This window comes from Tympanuchus pallidicinctus, unplaced genomic scaffold (genome assembly GCF_026119805.1).
Source record: "Tympanuchus pallidicinctus isolate F22 unplaced genomic scaffold, pur_lepc_1.0 scaffold6, whole genome shotgun sequence".
Lineage (NCBI taxonomy): Eukaryota > Metazoa > Chordata > Aves > Galliformes > Phasianidae > Tympanuchus > Tympanuchus pallidicinctus.
The window spans coordinates 4,973,879-4,994,973 of NW_026294780.1; the positions used below are offsets into that span (position 1 = coordinate 4,973,879).

Genomic DNA, 21,095 nt, shown 5'->3' on the forward strand with positions numbered 1-21,095 from the left:
ATAAAGATCTGAAAGCTCAGTCAGAGTATTTGTGACATTAATCAAAGCATTGTCTTCTAACTCTACCATACGTCTGGACTAATTGGTTGCCATCTTTGGTCTCTGCTTCTGAAATGGGAGAAACGTACTTAAGGTTTCCTTGTTACCATCCAAAACTCCTTTACACTTATGTCAGGTAACAAAACAGAGAACAATACTTGAACTGAATTACACAGGCAAGATCAGTGATCTTATCCATCATGTAAGGAAAAAATATTAAGTTTACAGCACATATCCATGGCCAAGATATGAACTTTCCTTTTTTAGTAAGTTCATCAAAAGTTTGGTAAATTGTCAAGTACATTGTCAAATTAATTACGATGTAGTCTACCTGAAAAGAATCCCGATACTTCTTTTCCTTGACATGTGTCACGTTTTGCAATTGTTTCATCATGTACACCTCATAAATTATTTCAGAACACAGATCTCCCTCCAATGCTGGACTGCTCTCATAATATCTGGTTTGAGAAATTGCTGCTGCCTTCCTATTATTACTACAGCAATTTTTTTCCACTTCTTCAAAAATTCTTTGGCTTAGTTACAAGGTTGTTACTCCAGAAGAGACACATACATAAACTGAAAGAAAGGCAGTATTATAAAGTAATGTTAGGTTCAATTCAATCATGACGTTGAAAAGTGAAGAAAATAGAACCTTGCAAATATTTATTTTTGTGGACATAAATTCCTATGAGATAGTGGTGAGTCAAAACCGAAGTCTCTATTCAAGGTATATCTTTTACAGCATTTTTTATCTGCTATAAAATATATATGCTGAGAAAGTTTAAAAAAAATGCCATGAGAAGTTTAAAAATAGCAAGAAAGGAAAAAAAAAATTAAAAAAGTAAAAAAGGGGGAAAAATAAAAATAAAATAAATATTTTGGTATGAATTTGAAGAAAAACTGAGTCAAGGCCTTCAAGACAGTAAAACTTCACTGGCTTAATACAGAAGTATTATATAAAATGCTCGCATACAGGAATAATCCACCTCACCTGCACTGTAAGAGTAAAGACAAGTTCTCTTTACAAGCTTATTTTCCTCAACCTGAACATGGATCCCAATGCTGGGATCTTGAAGAACATGGAAGCAGTAGGAAAATGCTGTCAGAACATCTATGCTAGACCTGTCACTTCATTCAATGGGTCTACTTTTCACTTGCCTCACATATTTCAATACTTTAGTTGAGCACTCCTTTCTGTAATTATGGCTTTTATGGTCTGTCTTTACAGGCCTACGAAGAGGAATGATAAAAGACCTCTAAGCTGATTGCATACCATGCAGAGAATGAAAGTATTCCTCAGTGATAATATTGACTGGTTTTATGACCCTTTTGTGCTGCCAAAGTCTCATAAAGAAACACATAATGTGAAGTCAAATACACCATTGCACAGGTGTAAATGACTACACAAGATGCAAAGAGAGCAGAATCAAGCCAGTTGTACCTAATAAACATATTCAGCCCAGGAACTGCTGCAGACTGTCATGTAAATACTCAGCATGTGGCTCTGCTCTAAAAAAGTGACTTTAAAATGCACTGTGTTCATTTATTGTATTTCAGTGATTGTGCATGGCAATTGTGCATTGAATTTCTGATAAACCAGACTGATTATGAAATCCATTCCAAGCTCTTACTAATGTTGAATTATTCAGAGTTTTGTTCTCTTCTGAGTTTTGCCCAAAATCATAGGAGTAAAAGCCGAGAACTTTTATAGCTCCTTTAAGATGTTTTTCCTCAGACAAAATGGGCTTTTTTAACTTTTAATAGAAGTGTGGGTAAAATAAAACTTAGTTTAATAGTTCAAAATTCATAAAGAAGGCCACTTAAGCTCAATTATTCCCTGTAGGTGCAAAAGTCCCATTGTTTAAAATATCAGTAAATGTAAATATAGGTTATTGTCTGGATCAGGAGACAGAGTGAATAAAATGTTCTCATGAGTGCTCATGAGAGCCACAGTGGTAGGGAAACAGACTAGGTAATCTTACAGATCATTTCCCTGCTTATGCTTTGCATTGGCATGCTCTGCAGTATTGGAAACATGATTAATTTCCTAATATAGAGGTTATCACAATAGAGATAGTAGAAAATAGTAAGAGAAGTAGAGAGTAGAGCTCTCTACTTCGTCTTATTAAGCTTACATTTATTTCTGCTTCACAAAAATTGAAAGTGCTCCAACGACAGAGGTGTAAGGGATCTCTGCACAGACTTAACCACAAGATGCACCACTGCTCAAGGGAAGATCCTGTCATGCAGCCAGCTGCCATGCAGGAGAACTCAAAGGGGGCTCTTAAACTGCTCACTATTTATGGGAATAAGATGATTGACTCATAGTCATAGGTCGCTTTTTAGGCACATGCTCAACTGGTCCTCAGCTGTTGAACTAGGAGTCTGCTATTGGTTCTTTCATCTCCCAGTGTGAGACATTTATTATCATTAATCTGCTTTAGCAAGAGTGTAATCAGCACTGTTGTTTATCCTCTTCCTCTGCAGGGCTGTGTGAGGAAGGCCAGGATGAAGAAGAGAGTTGAAGGAAGAAGACACAAGTTGGGGGTGAAGGTGAGCAGAGGGAGCACACTGTCATGCCCAGTGAGGGTCTCAGCTCTGTCCAGTATGATCTCAGAGCTGGCTTGAACATGAGCACCAGAGCCATAGAAGAGGCAAGGGTGGCAGGTGTTGCACTTGGGGTTTGTCAATGCACATGCAGGAGAATTTCCTTCCCAGATGTTTTATTAAGAGATTAGTCCATTGCTGTACTTTGTGTACTGTCCACATACCTATTCCATGCATAAGTATACAGGGGAGTGCCTTTATGCACATCTGTCTTATTTTACTTACCTGAAACATAAGGAGAGAGATCTCATCCTGGCTTCACCAAGAAGAAGTGCAGGTCCTCATAACATCCTTCTCTTCAACTTGGAAAGATAGGGATTTGATGGGTGGACTGTTCAAGGGATGAGAAACTGGTTACGAGATCATACCCAGAGAATGGTGGTCAATAGCTCAGTGTCCAGATCAGTAACAAGTGGTGTCCCTCAGGGGTCTCTACTGGGACTGCTGAACTTTAACGTTTCCATCAATGACACTGACAGTAGGATCAAGTGCACCCTCAGTAAGTCTGTTGATGACACCAAGCTGTGGGGTGCAGTCAGTGTACCTCAGGGACAAGAGAGGGACAAGAGAGACATTGACCTGTTGAAGGGCATCCAAAGGAGGGCCACAAAAATTATTCAAGGGATGGAACACCTCCCCTGCAAGGACAGGCTGAGCGAGCTGGTGCTATTCAGACTGAAGAAGAGAAGGGTCTGGGGAGAGTTCAGACCTGAGAGAGGCCTTTCAGAATAAGAAAAGAAGGGGACAGACTCTTTAGCAGGGTCTGTTGAGATAGGATAAGGGAAAAAGGTTTCAAATTAAAAGAGGAAATATTTAGATTAGATCTACGGAAAATATTTTTTACTATAAGGGTAGTAAACTAGTGGAACGGGTTGCCCAGAGATTTGGTGAATGCCCCATCTCTGGAGACACTCAAGTCAGGCTGGAAGGGGCTCTGAGCAACCTGATCTATCTGTAGGTATCCCTATTCATTGCAGGAGAGTTGCACTACAAAACCTTTAGTCACCCCTTCGAGTTTAAATGATTCTATAAATTTATGACCCCAGACCAGTTCTGCAAAACCTGAAGAACTGCTAGTAGCCAAGAAAATAAAACTTGTGGAGCTAGAACAATTAAAGATCAAGAGAAGCCAAGCAGGGATTTTCCAGACTGCAAATTCTGATGTCAGTTTTTAAGTGCCTCTGTTCAGCACTGTGTAGTCAGTAGGGCACAGATGACTTTGTCTTATTAGTGATGCAGAGGTAGCTCTCGTGTAATGTTCTCCAGTTTTTTTTCCATCTGATGATTGATATGCACTGCACATCACTCTGATCCACTGTACTGACTGCAAGAAGCTGATTGTTGTTTTAGGCACTCAGAAATGAACCGTGAAAAGTAAAATGATTTGGACATTTATCCAAGACATCTAGCCTGGAAATAACAAACATCTGTCAAAATACATAAGGAAAACAAATCTGCTGCATGAGAATTGTGTCTGTGAGATATAACTCATTGTTCTAAGTGAACCCACACACTGTCTTGTGACAAACATGATATGTTTTAAACACAATGATTGTCTCTCTGCAAAATAGGCTGCTAAGCTGGGAAATAGGTCTTCCAGATTTTTTACATGCAAGATTTTTTAAATGCAATTAGAAACTGTAATCAGAAAATCCTTTTGAGGCAGAATCTTTCAAATACTTAGTGCCCTTTCTCACACAGAGAAGCTACTCTGTCCTCCACAAAGTCTTTTTTTTTTGGAGGGGAGAGGGGTTGGGAAGGGAAGCAAAGAACTGCACTTCACCCAGCAGCAGGCATGAAGTCAGATCAGAATAAGTTGTACGTGGAGGTGCCGCTTTTCCTTCTGTTGCTATCATGCCATTTCCTTCTGTTTTCATGGCTCTGCTTAAAAGAGAAGAAGCTGGTCCCCATGGCTATAATTACTGGCCCACTGCTGAGAGATGATTAGAGAGTAAGTCATGCTGACTCTGTGAATGGACAAGGGGAATGTAGAAAATTGGAAGCTGTGTGCACTGGCCTCACCACATCAGTTTATATTTCCTCACCTTTCCTTCAGTCTTCAGTTGTTTTTTAAGTGTCGCCTCAAAATAGTAAATGACAGGAAAAAGTGTAAAAATAAATGGGTAGATAGATGATGGGGTATTGCCTCAAACAGTTTTGCTTTATTTTTATGCTGACCTCTCAGAGAATACTTGTTAATCAGAGTTTCAATTTTAAAAATGACATGCTTTATGTCAACGTCATTGAAACAGCATAGAATATGCCTTTTTCTTTTTTGTAACTAGATTCTAGTTTCTCAGAGCATTCATAAAATGTTCAGTGATGGTTTTTTTTGTTTGTTTTTTTTTTGTGTGTGTGTTCATTAGAATGTACTCTAAATTTCAAAGAATGGCAATGTGGTTATTTTTCACAAATCATTTTGATTTTATGCAATGCAGTTCAAAACATAACAGAACAAACTGATCAATGCAATTACCTTCTGAATGTGTTAAATAAGATCAAGACCTCTTGCTAGTGCAGCTGATAAATAAAAATGATTTCACTATTGGGTGTATCTACAGTCTGTGTATTCAAAATCGTAGAGCAGGCAGAAGGATATTAAAAAGGGAGAACAGAAACTAAGTTAGATGATTTCCCCAAGTCAAGTCAATGACAGAATTAAAGGTGAGAATGGTAGCAAATGGAGTTAAAGCAGCTGGCAACTAGGCACAAGTGGTGTTCCTCAGGGGTTGGTACTGGAGCCTATCCTGTTCGGTGTCTTTATTAATGACCTGGATGAGGGCATCAAGTGCACCTTCAGCAAGTTTGCAGGTGACACCAAATTGGGAGGAAATGTTGACTTGCTTGGGGGTAGCAGGTCCTGCAGAGGGATCAGGAGTCTGGATCACTGGGCTAAGTCCAGTTCAACAAGACCAAGTGCTGGGTCATGCATGCACTTTGGCCACAGCAACCACAGGCAATATTACAGGCTTGGGGCAGAGTGGCTGGAACACTCTGTAGAGGAAACAGACCTGAGGGTATTTAGATTTAGTGAGGGACATGGTTTAGTAGGAAATATTGGTGGATGATTGGAATGGATTATCTTAGAGGTCTTTTCCAACCTCGGTGATTCCGTGATTCTGTGATTCTACTAAATAGGGAATACTCTTTTTAAGTAGAGAAGTTTTATTTAAACTCCTACTATGCTTTTTATGACATAAGCACTGCCTGAGTACTGCATATAATTGAAAAAATTTCTTCACTGCACTATTTGTAAGATTGTCTTTTTGGGACTCTGAAATATACATTTCCTGTGCCAGGAAGCTACTGATTGGAACTGTACAGCCAGCTTCCATGCTCTTCTATGGGGATGAAACACTTGTTTGCAGACATGCATATTTGGTAGCTTGACAAGTGAAACTATTTAACATTCTTTAAGGCATCTGCCGTATCTTTCAGTAACAGGATATCTACTTCTAAAATGACTCTCTAATCCTTTGCAGTCAAGATTTACCTGATGAATGGAAAAGAGTCTTAACTGTGTCTTTCAACACACTGTAAGGTGAAAATTTTTGATTCAGGGTAGGATTTGTTTTTTTAAATACAGATGGGTCAGGCCTTTTCAGGATTGCTTATCCGATGGATAAGCAATTGGTTGAAAGGCCGCAGACAGAGGGTGGTGGTCAATGGCTCTATGTCCAGGTGGAGGCCGGTAACAAGTGGTGTCCCCCAAGGGTCTGTCTTGGGACCGGTGCTCTTTAACATCTTTATTAATGACATCGATGAAGGAATTGAGTGCACCCTCAGCAAGTTTGCTGACGACACCAAGCTGAGTGGTGCGGTTGATACGGCGGAAGGAAGGGATGCCATTCAGAGGGACCTCGACAGGCTTGAGGGCTGGGCTCGAGTGAACCTAATGAGGTTCAACACGGCAAAGTGCAAGGTTTTGCATTTGGGCCGGAAGAACCCCAGGCACCCGTACAGGCTGGGAGGAGTGGTCCTTGAGAGCAGCTCGGCAGAGAAGGACCTCGGGGTCCTGATGGACGAGAGACTTAACATGAGCCAGCAGTGCGCTCTGGCAGCTCGAAAGGCAAATGGGATCCTGGGCTCCATCAGGAGAGGGGTGGTCAGCAGGGACAGGGAGGTGATTGTTCCTCTCTACTTGGCTCTTGTGAGGCCCCACCTGGAGTACTGTGTCCAGGTGTGGAGCCCTGTCTCGCTCCAATTTATAGGAGGGAGAGGAGGTTCTTTTATTATCTATATACCCGGTGTGAGATTAAGAAGCAACGGTTCAAATGTTGGTCCAACCAGTTTATTACAAATCTTAATTAGGGAAAATGGGGAAGGGAGAACGGACACTATTATGAATTAGGGTAATGGGGGAAGGGAAGGGGGGGCGATAGAAAAGATAGGAAAGAGGAAGCAAGGGGTCTTTATAGGCAGCAATAGGGAGATAGTCACCACCATGGATCCAGCGAGGTTCGTAGCTTAGTCTTTGATCTTCAGTAGCGGTGGGTCGTCAGGTATTGTTGTCCTGTTGCCAACGACGACGACGACCATGGTGATGATGGCTCTTTTTCAATACTTCAAAGTGTGAGTCAGCTGTTTTTGGAGTGACAGCTCAGATCCAAAGTGGTCGAATCAGCTCTCCTTTGAGTGACAGATCAAACCCAAGGTGGTTGAGTCAGTTCTCCTTGCGGTGACAGCTTCTGGCTCTGGGATCTCAGCAGGAACCTCCTTTGTTCTTATCTTTCTGGCCTTGCCAGCAGATAAGAGGAAGCAGGGAGGCACCAACTTGCATCTTGCCTTCGCAAGATACAATGGTATCATCCCCCAGCCTTCCATACTTAGCTGGAGCGGTTTGGCCACAGGCCAGATCTTCCGCCAGTGAACACTGCTGAGCACTCTCTTCCGCTCTTCTACAGAGCAAGCAGCTCTGGGGGAATGGGCTTGCAAATGTTCCCAAAGCGATATCGATTATCACACGGTTAGCACCCATCAGTTGCCTCCTTGGCAAGTCACTCAGAGTCTTATCACAAGGAAAACCTCAGGAAGCAAGCTTTGAGCCAAAAAAAAAACTAAGAAGGATTCTCACACCACCCCGTGGCTCAAAGATTGCTTGAAATGAAGCATAAGTGACCCTCCACGGTGGTGAGGAAAAGGCAGAAAATAAAAAGACAGCAAAGAAGCAAGAGGGAAAGAGGAGGGGGAGAAGGGGAAGATAATTGCTACACAATTACTACAGTAGATTTCTTGGGCTTGGTTACAAATGTTGCCCTGATCTGTTGGACTTGTCCATCATCAGTTGAAGTAGTTACAAAATACATGGAAGATACAACACGTTGTATAAGTTGAATAAAACATGGAATCATACAAGGTACAAACATAAGAGTTGCAACAACACACAGCAGATAAAATAGGATACGTTTGACCCATGGCCCACCTGGAAGCCAGGAAAAGAGATCAACATCCAGGCTTTTCCAGGTTTGGACAGGAACATGGGCTATCTTCCGTATACCCTGGGCAATTTGTTTAACAACTTTACCATTATCATCAATCTTTAGACAACAATTAGAATCATTCAGTTTTCCACAAACACCCCCCTCTTCAGCCAGTAAATAATCAAGAACCATGCGATGTTGGAGTATTGCCGCTCGCATTTGTGTAGCTTGATCTGCAAGGAGATCAAGGGCGTAAGCTGTTTCATTAGTAATGATTTCCAGGACTGCTTGTAGCCTGATAATACGATTCAGGTTATAGATGGGTTCTCGAGCACCACTAATTAATTCCCTGGGGTTCCAGGTAGCTGGCCCATAGTGTTTTATTATACGCTGGGGAGGCCAGTCATCTTTGCCCCAAGTCTGGCCACTACCACTAGTTATGGAAGTATCTATGGACCTTCGTTGTCGTTTGAGGTCATCATATACCTTGATACCTAATTCATTACCATTATCCCCTGGGAGCAGAAAGAACATTGGGCGGATTACTCCAACATAACATACCCCAGTCCAATTTGCTGGCAATAGTTTGTACGCGTAATTACCACAGATCCAGTAATGTCCCTTTAGTGCTACTGACCCATTCTCAAATGGTCCATCCCATTCATCAGCTAGTTTATTTACATGTTCCTTAGCTTGAAAGTATGTGGTATTGAGAGGTCCAAAAGGATGTCCTGCCACATTACAGTTCCAGCCATGGCCAGTATCACTTTCATTCCTGCACCACTTACACCTCCAAGCACCAGCATCAGCCCTCCAGGTACATTTCATCCCTCCTGCTTCAGTAAACAGGGTATTGTTGGTAGAGGACCAAAAGTGAGAAAACCCTTGTCCCAGTCCTGACTGATTGTACCACCCCCATTGATACACAACAGGGCTTCCCGGTTGGGGTCCTGTTTCATAAGCCATTTTACGATAAACCCAGGTACAACTGCTTGTACCAACATAAATGCCACCTGGCTGAGTGTGATTCAGACAATAAATCCCTGTGGCAGGATATTGGATTGGCCACGGAGATGTATCCTTAACTTCCCAGTGGGTACTGCGGTCAATTTGGCTATAGTTGCTTGCTAGCCATTTAGGGGAAATGGGAGTTGAAACCCAGGGCCAAGTTTCAAGACCCATAGGTCCTCCACAGACCCAACAGTTAGTCAGGTTATAGACATTTGCTACTTGTTCAGCCAGTTGGAAAAAGGAATTTTTTATACCACCTCCCCCATTTCCAGAGTCTCGGGGAGGATAACTGATTGTTATAGGAGTTACAACACATACTGTATACCAGAATAACAAAAATGACATCTTGCTTAAGTGATGCAAGACAATCACCAAAACACCGATGAATAAGAGTCAGTTGTTGGACAGTCTATATTCCATCAAGGTCCCTCAGGGGTCTTCTGTAAAAAAGAAAACAAGACATCGACTTGCCCCTTTGGGCTCTGTTAATATGGTCAAAATGAGGGAATAATCCAGCGAGTGTTCATTTTGTATTCCTTTTCTCGGGCATCCTTAGCCTTCCAAGTATATCTGTTAAGAGATTCCATTAAGGTTAGGGGAACTGGCCCAACATTAGGCAAGTCAACTAATACAGGTTGACCAGGGAAATAAGAGGGTTCTCCTAGCTTATTTGCATCTGGATCGAGTGTAATGGGTAAGAGAGGTGGAGCCTTGGGACAGAAGGCATTAAATCGAGGACAGCCATTAATTCCCCAGCGATCATTAACTCTTCTGACTGCATCAGAAGTGCAGGAGCTCCAATTGGGTTTTTCTGGTTTCAGAAATTTTTTAAGGAGGCCATTGGATCTTTCCACAATGCCATTAGCTTGGGGGTAATAGGGAGTATGAAAGATCCAGTGAATGCCTTCCTCTCTGGCCCATTCTTGTACTACCCCTGATGTGAAATGGGAACCATTGTCTGATTGGATGGAATTGGGTTTTGGAAGAATGCTAAACCATTTTTTTAGAGCCTTTATAGTGTTTTCCCCTGTTGCTCGAGGGAAAGATTCAGCTTGTAATAGGCCAGAGACTACCTCTACCCCTACCAACACATACTGTTTGCTTTCAGATCTGCGGAAAGGGCCAATATAGTCAATTTGCCATGTTTCCCACATGTGCTTTCCCTCCCTTAAGTGGAGAGGGGCGTCCTGTAAAGGGTGTCTATCCAAGCGTGTGCAGCATAGGTCACAAGCAGAAATGCAAGTGCGGCATTGTTCCCTAGTAACAGGCCAGCCACGAGCTTGGGCCTCACGGTAGAGATCAAGGGTACCAGTATGCCCTCTTTTTGAGTGTAACCATTCTAGAAGTCTCTCCCAGTTGTCACTGTCTGGTTCTCCCTGTCGTAATGGAGCAATCCTGGCTAGTTCATCTGCTTTATTGTTCCACTGACTTGCAGGAGTCCCATCTTCTTGGTGGGATGCAACCCATGCAACAGAAAATTGGCCTCGTTTGGCAATAGCAAGAATCTCCTGCCACTTGTCTTTTTGCCAGATTGGGATACGATTAACTTCCCAACCGTTTTGCTCCCAGAAAGGAAGCCATTCTGTACAACCTTTAAAGACTGCATATGAGTCAGTGTAGATATGCACACGAACAGTGGACTGTGATTCATGCTGGAATACACTCCATACTGCTACCAATTCCCCAACCTGGGCACTCCCTTCCCCCTCAGTAACAATAGTGAAATTGGTCCCAATCTGTAAGGCCACAGCCCGATATTTCCATACTTTTCCTTCACGTTTGGCTGAGGCATCTGTGAACCAAACATTCTGTACTTGGTTTGAGAATGGGGGAGCAACCTGGATGACAGGAGGAAGATCAGCATCAGTGGCAGAGAGAGTATTGTCCTGAATGGAAAGTGTTTTTGGAGCACCTTCTGAGACTGTAAAGGTATTACAATAATGTTCAATTTGGGCGTACCATTTTCGGACAGAAGCACGCTGTGCCACCCCGTCAGGAGGGGGAATGCCAGACATTACAGACTTGATAACCTTGAATGGGCCTCTCAGTATTATAGGCTGCTGTCGTATTGTCCGTTCAGCTTCCCTCAGGGCCAGGCTAACAACAAACAACCCCTTCTCTAGCTGAGAGTATCGTTTCTCTGCATCTTTGAAACTACGAGAGTAAAATCCAATAGGTCTAATAGGACCCTCTGGACCCTTCTGCCAGAGATGTATGGTCAATCCTGACTGAGCAAATCCCCATTCTATCTGCACAGGGTCAGAGGGATGAATAGGACCTAAGGCCTGGTGAGTGACAGCTTCGAAAATTAGAAGCTGCAGAGCTTCTTCATGAACTGGAGTCCATTCCCATGATACTCCCTTCCGCAATAAGTCATACAATGGACGGGCAATGATAGAAAAATCTGGGATGTGTTTTCTCCAAAATACCAAAAGTCCGAGAGCATGCTGCAATTCCTTTTTGTTTTCTGGCATCTTAAGTTTGTCCAAGGCTGAGAGGGTGTCTTGTGGAATACAGGCCATACCGCCCTTCCACCAGATACCCAAAAATTTTACCTCAGCCGCTGGAGACTGAATTTTATCTGGTGGAATAGTCAAACCCAGTCCTTCTAAGTGCTTTATTATTCTATCATGGGTTGTCTTAACAGCTATCAGCTGATCACCTCCTATGAGGATATCATCAATGTATTGATAAATTTTAACTCCTTCTTCTAGGGGAATCTGCTCAAGTTCTTGTGCCAATGCATGGTGAGCCAAAGTTGGAGAGTGTTTATACCCCTGAGGGAGGCGGGTAAATGTATATTGCTGGCCCTCCCATGTAAAAGCAAAACGCAGCTGATCATCTGGATGCAGGGGAACCATAAAAAACATGTCCTTAACGTCAATAGAGGCCATGATAGGGTGAGCTTGCTCCTGGATGGCTGCTATCAATTCAGAGAGATTAGGTACAGCTGCAGTTAGTGGCGCTGTGTTAGCATTGAGCCTGCGATAGTCAATAGTTAACCTCCATTTGCCATTTGGTTTTCTGACAGGCCACACAGGAGAGTTAAAAGGGGAGTGAGTGGGTATTACAATTCCCTGTTCCTTTAATTCTGCCAACACGGGGCTAATACCACTACGTGCCCCCAGGGGTAAAGGATAAGGTTTAACTGTAGTCAAGTGGGAGGGGGGAAGCGGGGGCGCGACCTGCAACAGGCGAATGTCTAGAGTGGGGGCGCCGAACACCCAGCTCCCTCCCTGGTCGTCTATCCAGCTTCTACCTTTCAAGACGTCTAGTCCTAATAAGTTAAGGGGATATTTTCCCACAACCATGGAGATTTCTTGCGCTATTTCCTCTCCAGGTATTCGCAGCCTCACTGTTGCTATGGTTTGAGAGTGCACGCCGCCCATCGCATCTGCTACAAATATTTTCTTGCGGGATAGGGTCACACCAGCACTATCAGCATCCTCTGTTTTAATGGCAGAAATTTGTGCCCCGGTATCTACCAGGAAAGTTACTGGGATCAATTTAGGTTCAACAATGCATGTGATTAACAGATCGTTACCTTTTGTTGTGAGCTTTCTAATGTGCATCCAACCTCCGCCCCCCCGCTCACTTGAGAGGAGCGAAGGCACTAGTTTTCCTGAGGTCCTACCGCCTGTGCTGATTCCAAAGGGGGGGCACTAGGGGATGGAGTGTCACTCTTTTCGAACTTTTGTTTTGGCCACCAATTTACTAATTTCTCTAGCCTGTCTGTAGATAATCCATCCATAAGCTCTCGCGGAATGCCCTTCTGCCAGCCCAGCGTCCAGAAACCATTACGTTTATGATCTATATTTCTCCCACTTGGCTTTACTGAAAATGAAGCCCCTTTAAATCCGTTGTGAACTAGGTTGGATGGGAGAGGGGTCGGATTAACCACTGCACGCCTCACTCCCTTAGCCTCTGGTCTAACGGTGAGGGTAGTCACAGGACCGTACCTTCGGCCGTAGTTTATTAACTCTTGAGCGACCTCCCCCCATGTCCACACTTTGTATGCCGTCTGGAGATTGTTGGGGGTTATAGTTCCTTCTAACGCTGCCCGGGCCCTCTCTCCTTGAGGCATTGCCTGTATTTTTCCTTGCAGTTGAATACCTATAGGTTTTAATGACTCTGGAAGCCCCCTAATTAGAGGGGTCATTCTTTCAGGATCGACAGGCATCATCATAGGTGATTCATGGTGCGGCTGCAGCTTTCTATCATACATCATTTGGAGACAAGCAGCCTTTTGAACACTCTCTACTAACTGATCAACTGTTCCAGTAATGGCAAGAGGGTCTCCCCTTTCTAAAGGGTTGAGACCACCTGCCCAATAGGCAGCTCTTTGTGTTAAGGACCAGGGAGCACGACTGTTGCCAGTAGTTAAAAATACTCCTGGTCCCCAGTAACCTTCTGCTTCCTTTTCTGTTAACCGAATCTGGTCGCCACCAGTGAGACTCACCCTCCATACATATTCTGTCTCTGATTCCTTTGGAGAGCGGCTAAAATCTTTTTTCAGTTTCGCTAGTTCAGTGGCTGAGAAGGGAATTTCTTTAACATTCATTTGAGGATCTAGATCCTCACTGTTATCGAATGTGTATTCAGTTTTTATCAAAGGACGCATCTGGGCTGGAGAGGCCTCCAATTTGTCTAACCTTGCCTTCATTTCTTTCAATCCTTCTAGAGGATAGATTTTTTCTTGAGGCAAACTATGAGCGATAATATCGCTATTATCTTTGTACCTTAACTGCTCCTTCAGAGCCTCTAGTAAGAGAGCTGAATCATGCTTTTCATTTTCTAATTGCCTTTTTAGTTCCTCTGTTTGTTTCTGCAGAGTCTTGACCAGTTCCTGCAGCGACTCTATAGTTTGGGTTTCTGCCTTAAGTTGCTGGTCTCGGAATTCTGTAGCTGCAACCAGAGCAGAACCTAGTACTGCACAGATAAACGACTTTCCTTTTCCAGCTCGAGTACGAGCATTCTTTTGCAGGATACTAATACGGTCCGAAACACTCTGCAAGTTATACCAGTTCTGTCGTGCCCAATCCATACCTGATAAAGAGGGTCGAGCACCATGTTTTTCTAAAAGATCAAATAATACATCTTCACTTTTCATGTTGGCAATGCTGTCGCTCATTTTTTCAATACAATGAAAGGCCTACACTAAGGGAGGTGTACGTATTCAAGAGCTCAAGTGACTCCTTATCTCTCCTCCCAGGGAGATACAGCACACCTAAACAAATGCAAATGCTCCAATCACTCCCCCCTTTCTTTGGGGGAGCACAAAAAAAATGAGACGCTAAAGCAAAACTTTCTAGGTTTCAATGGAGTAAATAAAATTTCTTGGAGAGGCACACACGTTTAAGTAACAAAATATCACTTCCTTTCTTCCCCAAGAGGTGCGTGCATGCAGACACACACACACACACACACACACGCAAAAAGGTTCAAGTTTCGCACTTCAGTTACCAAATAACCAGAGAGGTCTTCCCGAGGAGGCACACACGTATTAAACAAAATGCAAGTATTCAAAATACGTCCCCGAGAGGTACACACATAAAAGGTAAAGTTTCAGAATATGGAGCGGTCTTCCTGGAGAAGGACTCACGTCTAAATTTTCAAAACTATCGCTCCTTGCAACTCCAGGAGGTGCACACAGAGAAAAAAGTTTCAAACAGTATCTGGAAGGACAACACTCTCACAGCGGGTATCCTGCCGACTACGCCATTAAATAAATGTCTCGCTCCAATTTATAGGAGGGAGAGGAGGTTCTTTTATTATCTATATACCCGGTGTGAGATTAAGAAGCAACGGTTCAAATGTTGGTCCAACCAGTTTATTACAAATCTTAATTAGGGAAAATGGGGAAGGGAGAACGGACACTATTATGAATTAGGGTAATGGGGGAAGGGAAGGGGGGCGATAGAAAAGATAGGAAAGAGGAAGCAAGGGGTCTTTATAGGCAGCAATAGGGAGATAGTCACCACCATGGATCCAGCGAGGTTCGTAGCTTAGTCTTTGATCTTCAGTAGCGGTGGGTCGTCAGGTATTGTTGTCCTGTTGCCAACGACGACGACGACCATGGTGATGATGGCTCTTTTTCAATACTTCAAAGTGTGAGTCAGCTGTTTTTGGAGTGACAGCTCAGATCCAAAGTGGTCGAATCAGCTCTCCTTTGAGTGACAGATCAAACCCAAGGTGGTTGAGTCAGTTCTCCTTGCGGTGACAGCTTCTGGCTCTGGGATCTCAGCAGGAACCTCCTTTGTTCTTATCTTTCTGGCCTTGCCAGCAGATAAGAGGAAGCAGGGAGGCACCAACTTGCATCTTGCCTTCGCAAGATACAATGGTATCATCCCCCAGCCTTCCATACTTAGCTGGAGCGGTTTGGCCACAGGCCAGATCTTCCGCCAGTGAACACTGCTGAGCACTCTCTTCCGCTCTTCTACAGAGCAAGCAGCTCTGGGGGAATGGGCTTGCAAATGTTCCCAAAGCGATATCGATTATCACACGGTTAGCACCCATCAGTTGCCTCCTTGGCAAGTCACTCAGAGTCTTATCACAAGGAAAACCTCAGGAAGCAAGCTTTGAGCCAAAAAAAAAACTAAGAAGGATTCTCACAAGCCCTCAGTACAAGAAAGACATAGAGATCTTGGAAAGGGTCCAGAGGAGGGCGACTAAGATGATCAGGGGGCTGGAGCACCTCCCCTATGAGGACAGGCTGAGGGAGTTGGGCTTGTTCAGCCTGGAGAAGAGAAGGCTGCGGGGCGACCTCATTGCAGCCTATCAATACCTGAAGGGAACCTACACCCAGGAGGGGAGTAAACTCTTCAGAAGGGCTGACAACAGCAGGACTAGGGGAAATGGATCCAAGTTGAAGGAGGAAAGATTTAGGTTGGATGTTAGGGGGAAGTTCTTCACAAGGAGAGTAGTTAGGCCCTGGAACGGGCTGCCCAGGGAGGTTGTGGATGCCCCGTCCTTGGACGTGTTCAAGGCCAGGTTGGACGGGGTCCTGGGCAACCTGATCTGAATGTGTATGTTTGGTGGCCCTGCTAGGCAGGGGGGTTGGAACTACATGATCCTTCCAACCCAGGTGATTCTGTGATTCTGTGATCTGTGTGAACATCAGACTCCTGAGCCATTTACTCAGGACTTGCAGTTCTGACCATAAGCAATCTATGCCTTTCTGGAGTAGCAGGTTAAGACCACTGGTTATATTCAAAGACATCTGCAACAAGATACCTATAAAAGGGCAACTGAACTAAGCTCTGGAATGCCAGTGACTATAGCAAAGATTAGAATACCTAGCTTATGCACAGAGCTGAACAATTAAACATTCCCAGTCTTCCCCTCTAAAACCAGCTCTTTGTGCCCTGCCTACTTCAAAGTTATTTTTGCCTCTCATCATTCCCCCATGACCACTCATCCTTTAACTGCTGATCCTGCACTCTGTTACATACCAAAAATTATGGATGATGCTATCCAGAATGGGCAACTATATACCAGTTTATAATTTTGTGTAGAGTAGCCTTGCAAAATATTTTCCATCCTCTTGAACATGATCTACAAAGTTTTAATGAGAACTGCTGGGTACATATAGAAGCAGATCCTCTTCGAACTAGCATGAACTTGAATATAACTAGGAATTATTTGCAATCTCCCTTTTAAAGGGATTTTTTCCTAAGATAAGACATCTTAAAAATGTTCACATTTTTTCATCCAAATTAATGCTTTAAAAAAAATAAACATCAAAATGAACAATATTTGAAACAGGAAGAATGAAATGATTCAAAACAGAAAAATGGCTGCTGACATTAAATAGCATGAATGAAAGTGAAATGAAATATAACAATGTATGCTTCTATAAGATGCAGACACCTGTACCATTCTTTGCACAAAGGAGCCTAATTGAAGAGGTCCCACACCTACAGAGCTGATAACAACTTCCACCTGCTGCTGTCATTTTTCTGTTTTTCTTAATTTTTCCCCATCTCCTCTATGTTCCATGTTCTGGAAGAACTAGTATGCTCTTCTGGAAGCTGCTGTCATTCCCTCACTGGTTCTGAATCCCTTCTAGCACATATGTGCTTACAAGGTCTCTGTGGTGAATTATTCTTTTCTACAATTTATACTGTCTGAAATTTAATTAGAGTTTCATCGTGACTCATCAAAATATGACACTCAGTCACCTTCCAAATGCTTTCACAGCCATAGTTTCTAGTACTTGTATGCTCTGGTCTTTGTGTAATCAGTATGTAATTTTGTGTGTCAGTGTGTAATTTTATTTTGTAACTATTATCTCCTTTTTTAAAACAAAAATAATGCAGAAAAAGGATATAGAGGCAGAAGAACAAAGTGCATGTATGAAAACTATTTTTCATTAATGCATGAAATTCATTTTTATTTACTAAAGATCTAGCACCAACAAAATGAAAGTGAACTCCAGAATTTCTTAATTCCTTCCCAGATGCTAAATTTGATAAAGGAAATGCGACAACTTTAGTTCAGACCTTGCATACCTCATAGGAAAAAGTTAAAACTGAGGAGCTCAAGTTAGACCACATCGGGATCAGGCACTTTCTCACCATCACCTGTTCTCTATAGATCTCTTTAAATGCAAAATTGCTATTTCAAGTCCTTATAACAACTGGGTGCCACCTAGTCTGAGTTTGTGACACAAAAAGATTCTTTTATGCAAACACAAGCACTCAGTAATGCCATAAGTCTGTGATACCAGCAAAACAACAGAGCTTCCAACAACTTATGAGAAAATGTCCTCCATATCAACAAAAATACTTAATCCTGTTGTGTATGTGCCTCAAAGGTGTATTTCTTCAATTTTATCTTTGTCTCGGAGTTCCTAGTGTATTATACCCAAATACACTACACAAATGTAATACAAGGTTCCCTACTGTAATGAAATCCTGGAAAAGTGGTATTGTCCAGAATATCTCTACACAATGGATTTCAAATGAGAGCTATTGAAGTAAACCATTTAAATTTCCTATTATCAGGGCAGATTTTGTACAAAACAAAACAAACAAACAAACATAAACAACCAAAAAAAAAAAAAAAAAAAAAAAAAAAAAAAAAAAAAAAAACACAACCAGAGTATAAAGTATAAAATTATGTAAAATCTTCTTTATAATTCTCCATTAGTTCCCCTCTTTCTTCTCTATCTGTACTGCTTGCTGCATATTCCTTACACCTAAGTAAATATTGAAAAGTTAGAGATTTGTGGTGACAGGCTAAATTTTGAGATGGAATTTGTTTACATTACATTTCATTCTGCAAAAAACAAGGTGGTTTTAAGTATCTCAAAAATATCCATAAATTTGATTTCAATTTTCTGAGTACATTTAACTGAATAGTAAAAGAGTAAAAAGTTTAAACCGATAGAAAAAGAGATGAAGCCCTCTAACATTTCCACCAGTTTCTTGCTGGTGATTTATCTGGCAAACTATTTAAATTCTGACCTAGAACACTGTGCGCAGCTGAGGGTACACAAAGACTTCCTTCAATGGAAATGTTCTGCAATGTCCCAGTGTTCTGAAATGTATCTAATCTCTGCTTCCAACAACTCTGGTTAGCTTCTGGGACCAGGGAATATCCTGCATGTTACAAAATAAGAAAAACTTAGCTGGATATGAGCCAGCAATGTGCTCTCGCAGAAACAGAAAGACAAACATACTGCGCTGCATTAAAAAAAGTGTGGCCAGCAGATTGAGGGAGGTGACCCTGCTCCTCTGCTGTGCACTGGTGAGGCCTCACCTGGAGTACTCCATCCAGATGTGGAGTCCTCAGTACAGGAGAGTCACAGACCTGGTGGAGCGTGTCTAGAGGAAGTCCACAAATATGGTCCAAGGGATGTATTTATTAATTCAGAATTACAGGAAAGTCTGAAACCTTCTTTACGGTAAACTTTTTCCAGTGTTACTACTACTAGAAAACTACGTAAGCAAGAGTTATGTTGTACTGTTAACCTAGACACTAGATATTTTCTGAATATTCAACACAAATGAGATTTTAATCACTGATAATGTTGTAAATAGCACAACAATACCTATCAATTCTTTCATGATCCAAAGATGATGTGATGTCTTAGAAAATTCCCTTCCATTTTTAAAAGTAAAGGTACCATCTGGCAGCATACATGAAATTAGGACATGGAGAGAGACTTCTTGCATTGAAGAGAAGCGCTCATTATTTAAAACCCTAATATAAATTCAAAAAAAACCCCTCATTTTAAGTAAATGAGATTTAGTTAGTTTAGCGTAGATTTAACAAGAGAATAAATGCATACGTAGTCAGCATGAGCAGATTCTTACATACTAAAGCTATTTCTATTTATCCCCTCCACCACTTCTCCAGATTGGTTCCTCTAGAATCTCACTGCTTTGAGTGTAGACCTGTATTTCCATCCTAAATTTATCCATTGCAGACCTACTTTGTGTTTTTCTTTGTGATATAATTGGCCACCATTTTAGCTAGTTTTCCACTTACGATCCTTACTCTTCCTTTTGGTAAGTTGTTCAGTAAGTATGAAAAATAGTGCATCCCAGGCTTTTGTTTACTAGAATCTTGCATAGAACCTCATCAGGAGCCCATTTCACACGTAGGAGCTGGCAACCGGCATCACAGATCACACAAGCAAGGCCTATGCCTGTTTTCTTGTAAGGAAGTTATACAATTTCTTGACTCCCCTGCAATTTGTTCTTCAACAAAGAAGTTTAACAGTTCTTTGGGAACTTTCTTCCAGCTCCAGTGCCCATGCAGAGGTTAGGAAGGCCTGTTCCATGCTGGGAACAAGTTTCTAATACTTCAAAAGTCTGTAAAAAAATATAGATAATGGAGTGGAATTTCCTGTTCCAGTTGCAGTAGATGTCTTATGTGAAGCATAATTCTCCTGGATCTGAACTCAGAAGAATATATGCATTGGGCTTTTAGATAAAGGCTAGCTAACCAGCCTGAAAAAAATATCACCCTATACTTCTAATGAAATGCTCAGAATAACAGTAAGAACAAGCACCAGATTTCAAACTTGCAAACTTTACACCTTCAAATATTTTGAATTCCAGGGGAAACATTAATTTAGTCTGAACTGAATTTTCTTTGTAAGGACAGTACTTCTTGTTCTCTACTACCTGCTGTTTCATTGTATGTCCACTGGAAAGCTTTCAGCATTCATTTTCATTTCAGTGCATGGGTGTCATTTTTGGTTAAGTATGAAACAGCCTGTTACAAATTTTTGTGAAATGGTTATTTAACTGACCAACTGGCTTTCATATCTTTGCATAAAAAGTAATTAGCAATAGAGAATCCAGTACTCTATTTCATTACATTTTTGAGGTTTGACACTTACTTTTCAAAACCCAGCAGTACTGAGTGTTGAAAAATTGAAAATATTGAAAAGAAATTATTTTTCACCTGTTACCAGTAATTCTAGCAGGCAGACAAATAGAAAATGTAAACACAGCAAAATAAAGATGAATTACCAAGCAGACGCTAAGTGGAAAAAAAGTAAAGTGGTTGGGGTTTTGCCCAATGCTGGCCTCGCAGCTGCTGTCCAGCTTACAAGATTGCAGCTGCAGCTGTAAAGTCTTCTTCAGTGGGCTCTGATTACTCTCATTTATTTAGTCTCTCTGGACTTACTAGTGTTACATTTTGCCTGGAACCAGAACCATCTTTGCCAAGAGGGTCCCAACATAACCTCTAGTCTCATGGGAGATGTGAGCTTGGGTCCAGATTTGGCTTAGGACAAAACTCTGCTCAGGTCTCATACCTTGACAAGCACTGTGTCTGTTTCTATGCTTATATGATATCTTACCCACCAGACATGTTTTCAGCAAACATGTAAGCCAAAAGAATAATGTCAGTGTTTAAATTTTGTTGAAGAGGCGTAGGAAGGAGGAGATTAGGAAGTGAAGCTTGCAGTCACATAGACAGTCCACTTAATAAGCTCAGGATGGCTCTGGGAAATCTGACATACTTCAGGATCAGTATGGCTGAAGCCATGTATCTTGACCC

The 21,095-nt window shown here is 42.1% G+C and overlaps 1 protein-coding gene across 1 annotated transcript; it reads right to left on the minus strand.

Annotated features, from left to right (window-relative positions):
- Positions 1-12,686: 12,686 nt before the first annotated feature.
- Positions 12,687-14,277, minus strand: LOC128071716 (uncharacterized). The gene has a single exon (XM_052664717.1). The coding sequence runs from the start codon at positions 14,206-14,208 to the stop codon at positions 12,691-12,693; it is 1,518 nt and encodes a 505-aa protein (XP_052520677.1). The 5' UTR covers positions 14,209-14,277; the 3' UTR covers positions 12,687-12,690.
- Between the last annotated feature and the right edge of the window lie 6,818 nt (positions 14,278-21,095).

Excerpts from the sequence above, each read along its gene's own strand:
- LOC128071716 (XM_052664717.1), bottom strand. The coding sequence starts at position 14,208 with ATGAGCGACAGCATTGCCAACATGAAAAGTGAAGATGTATTATTTGAT.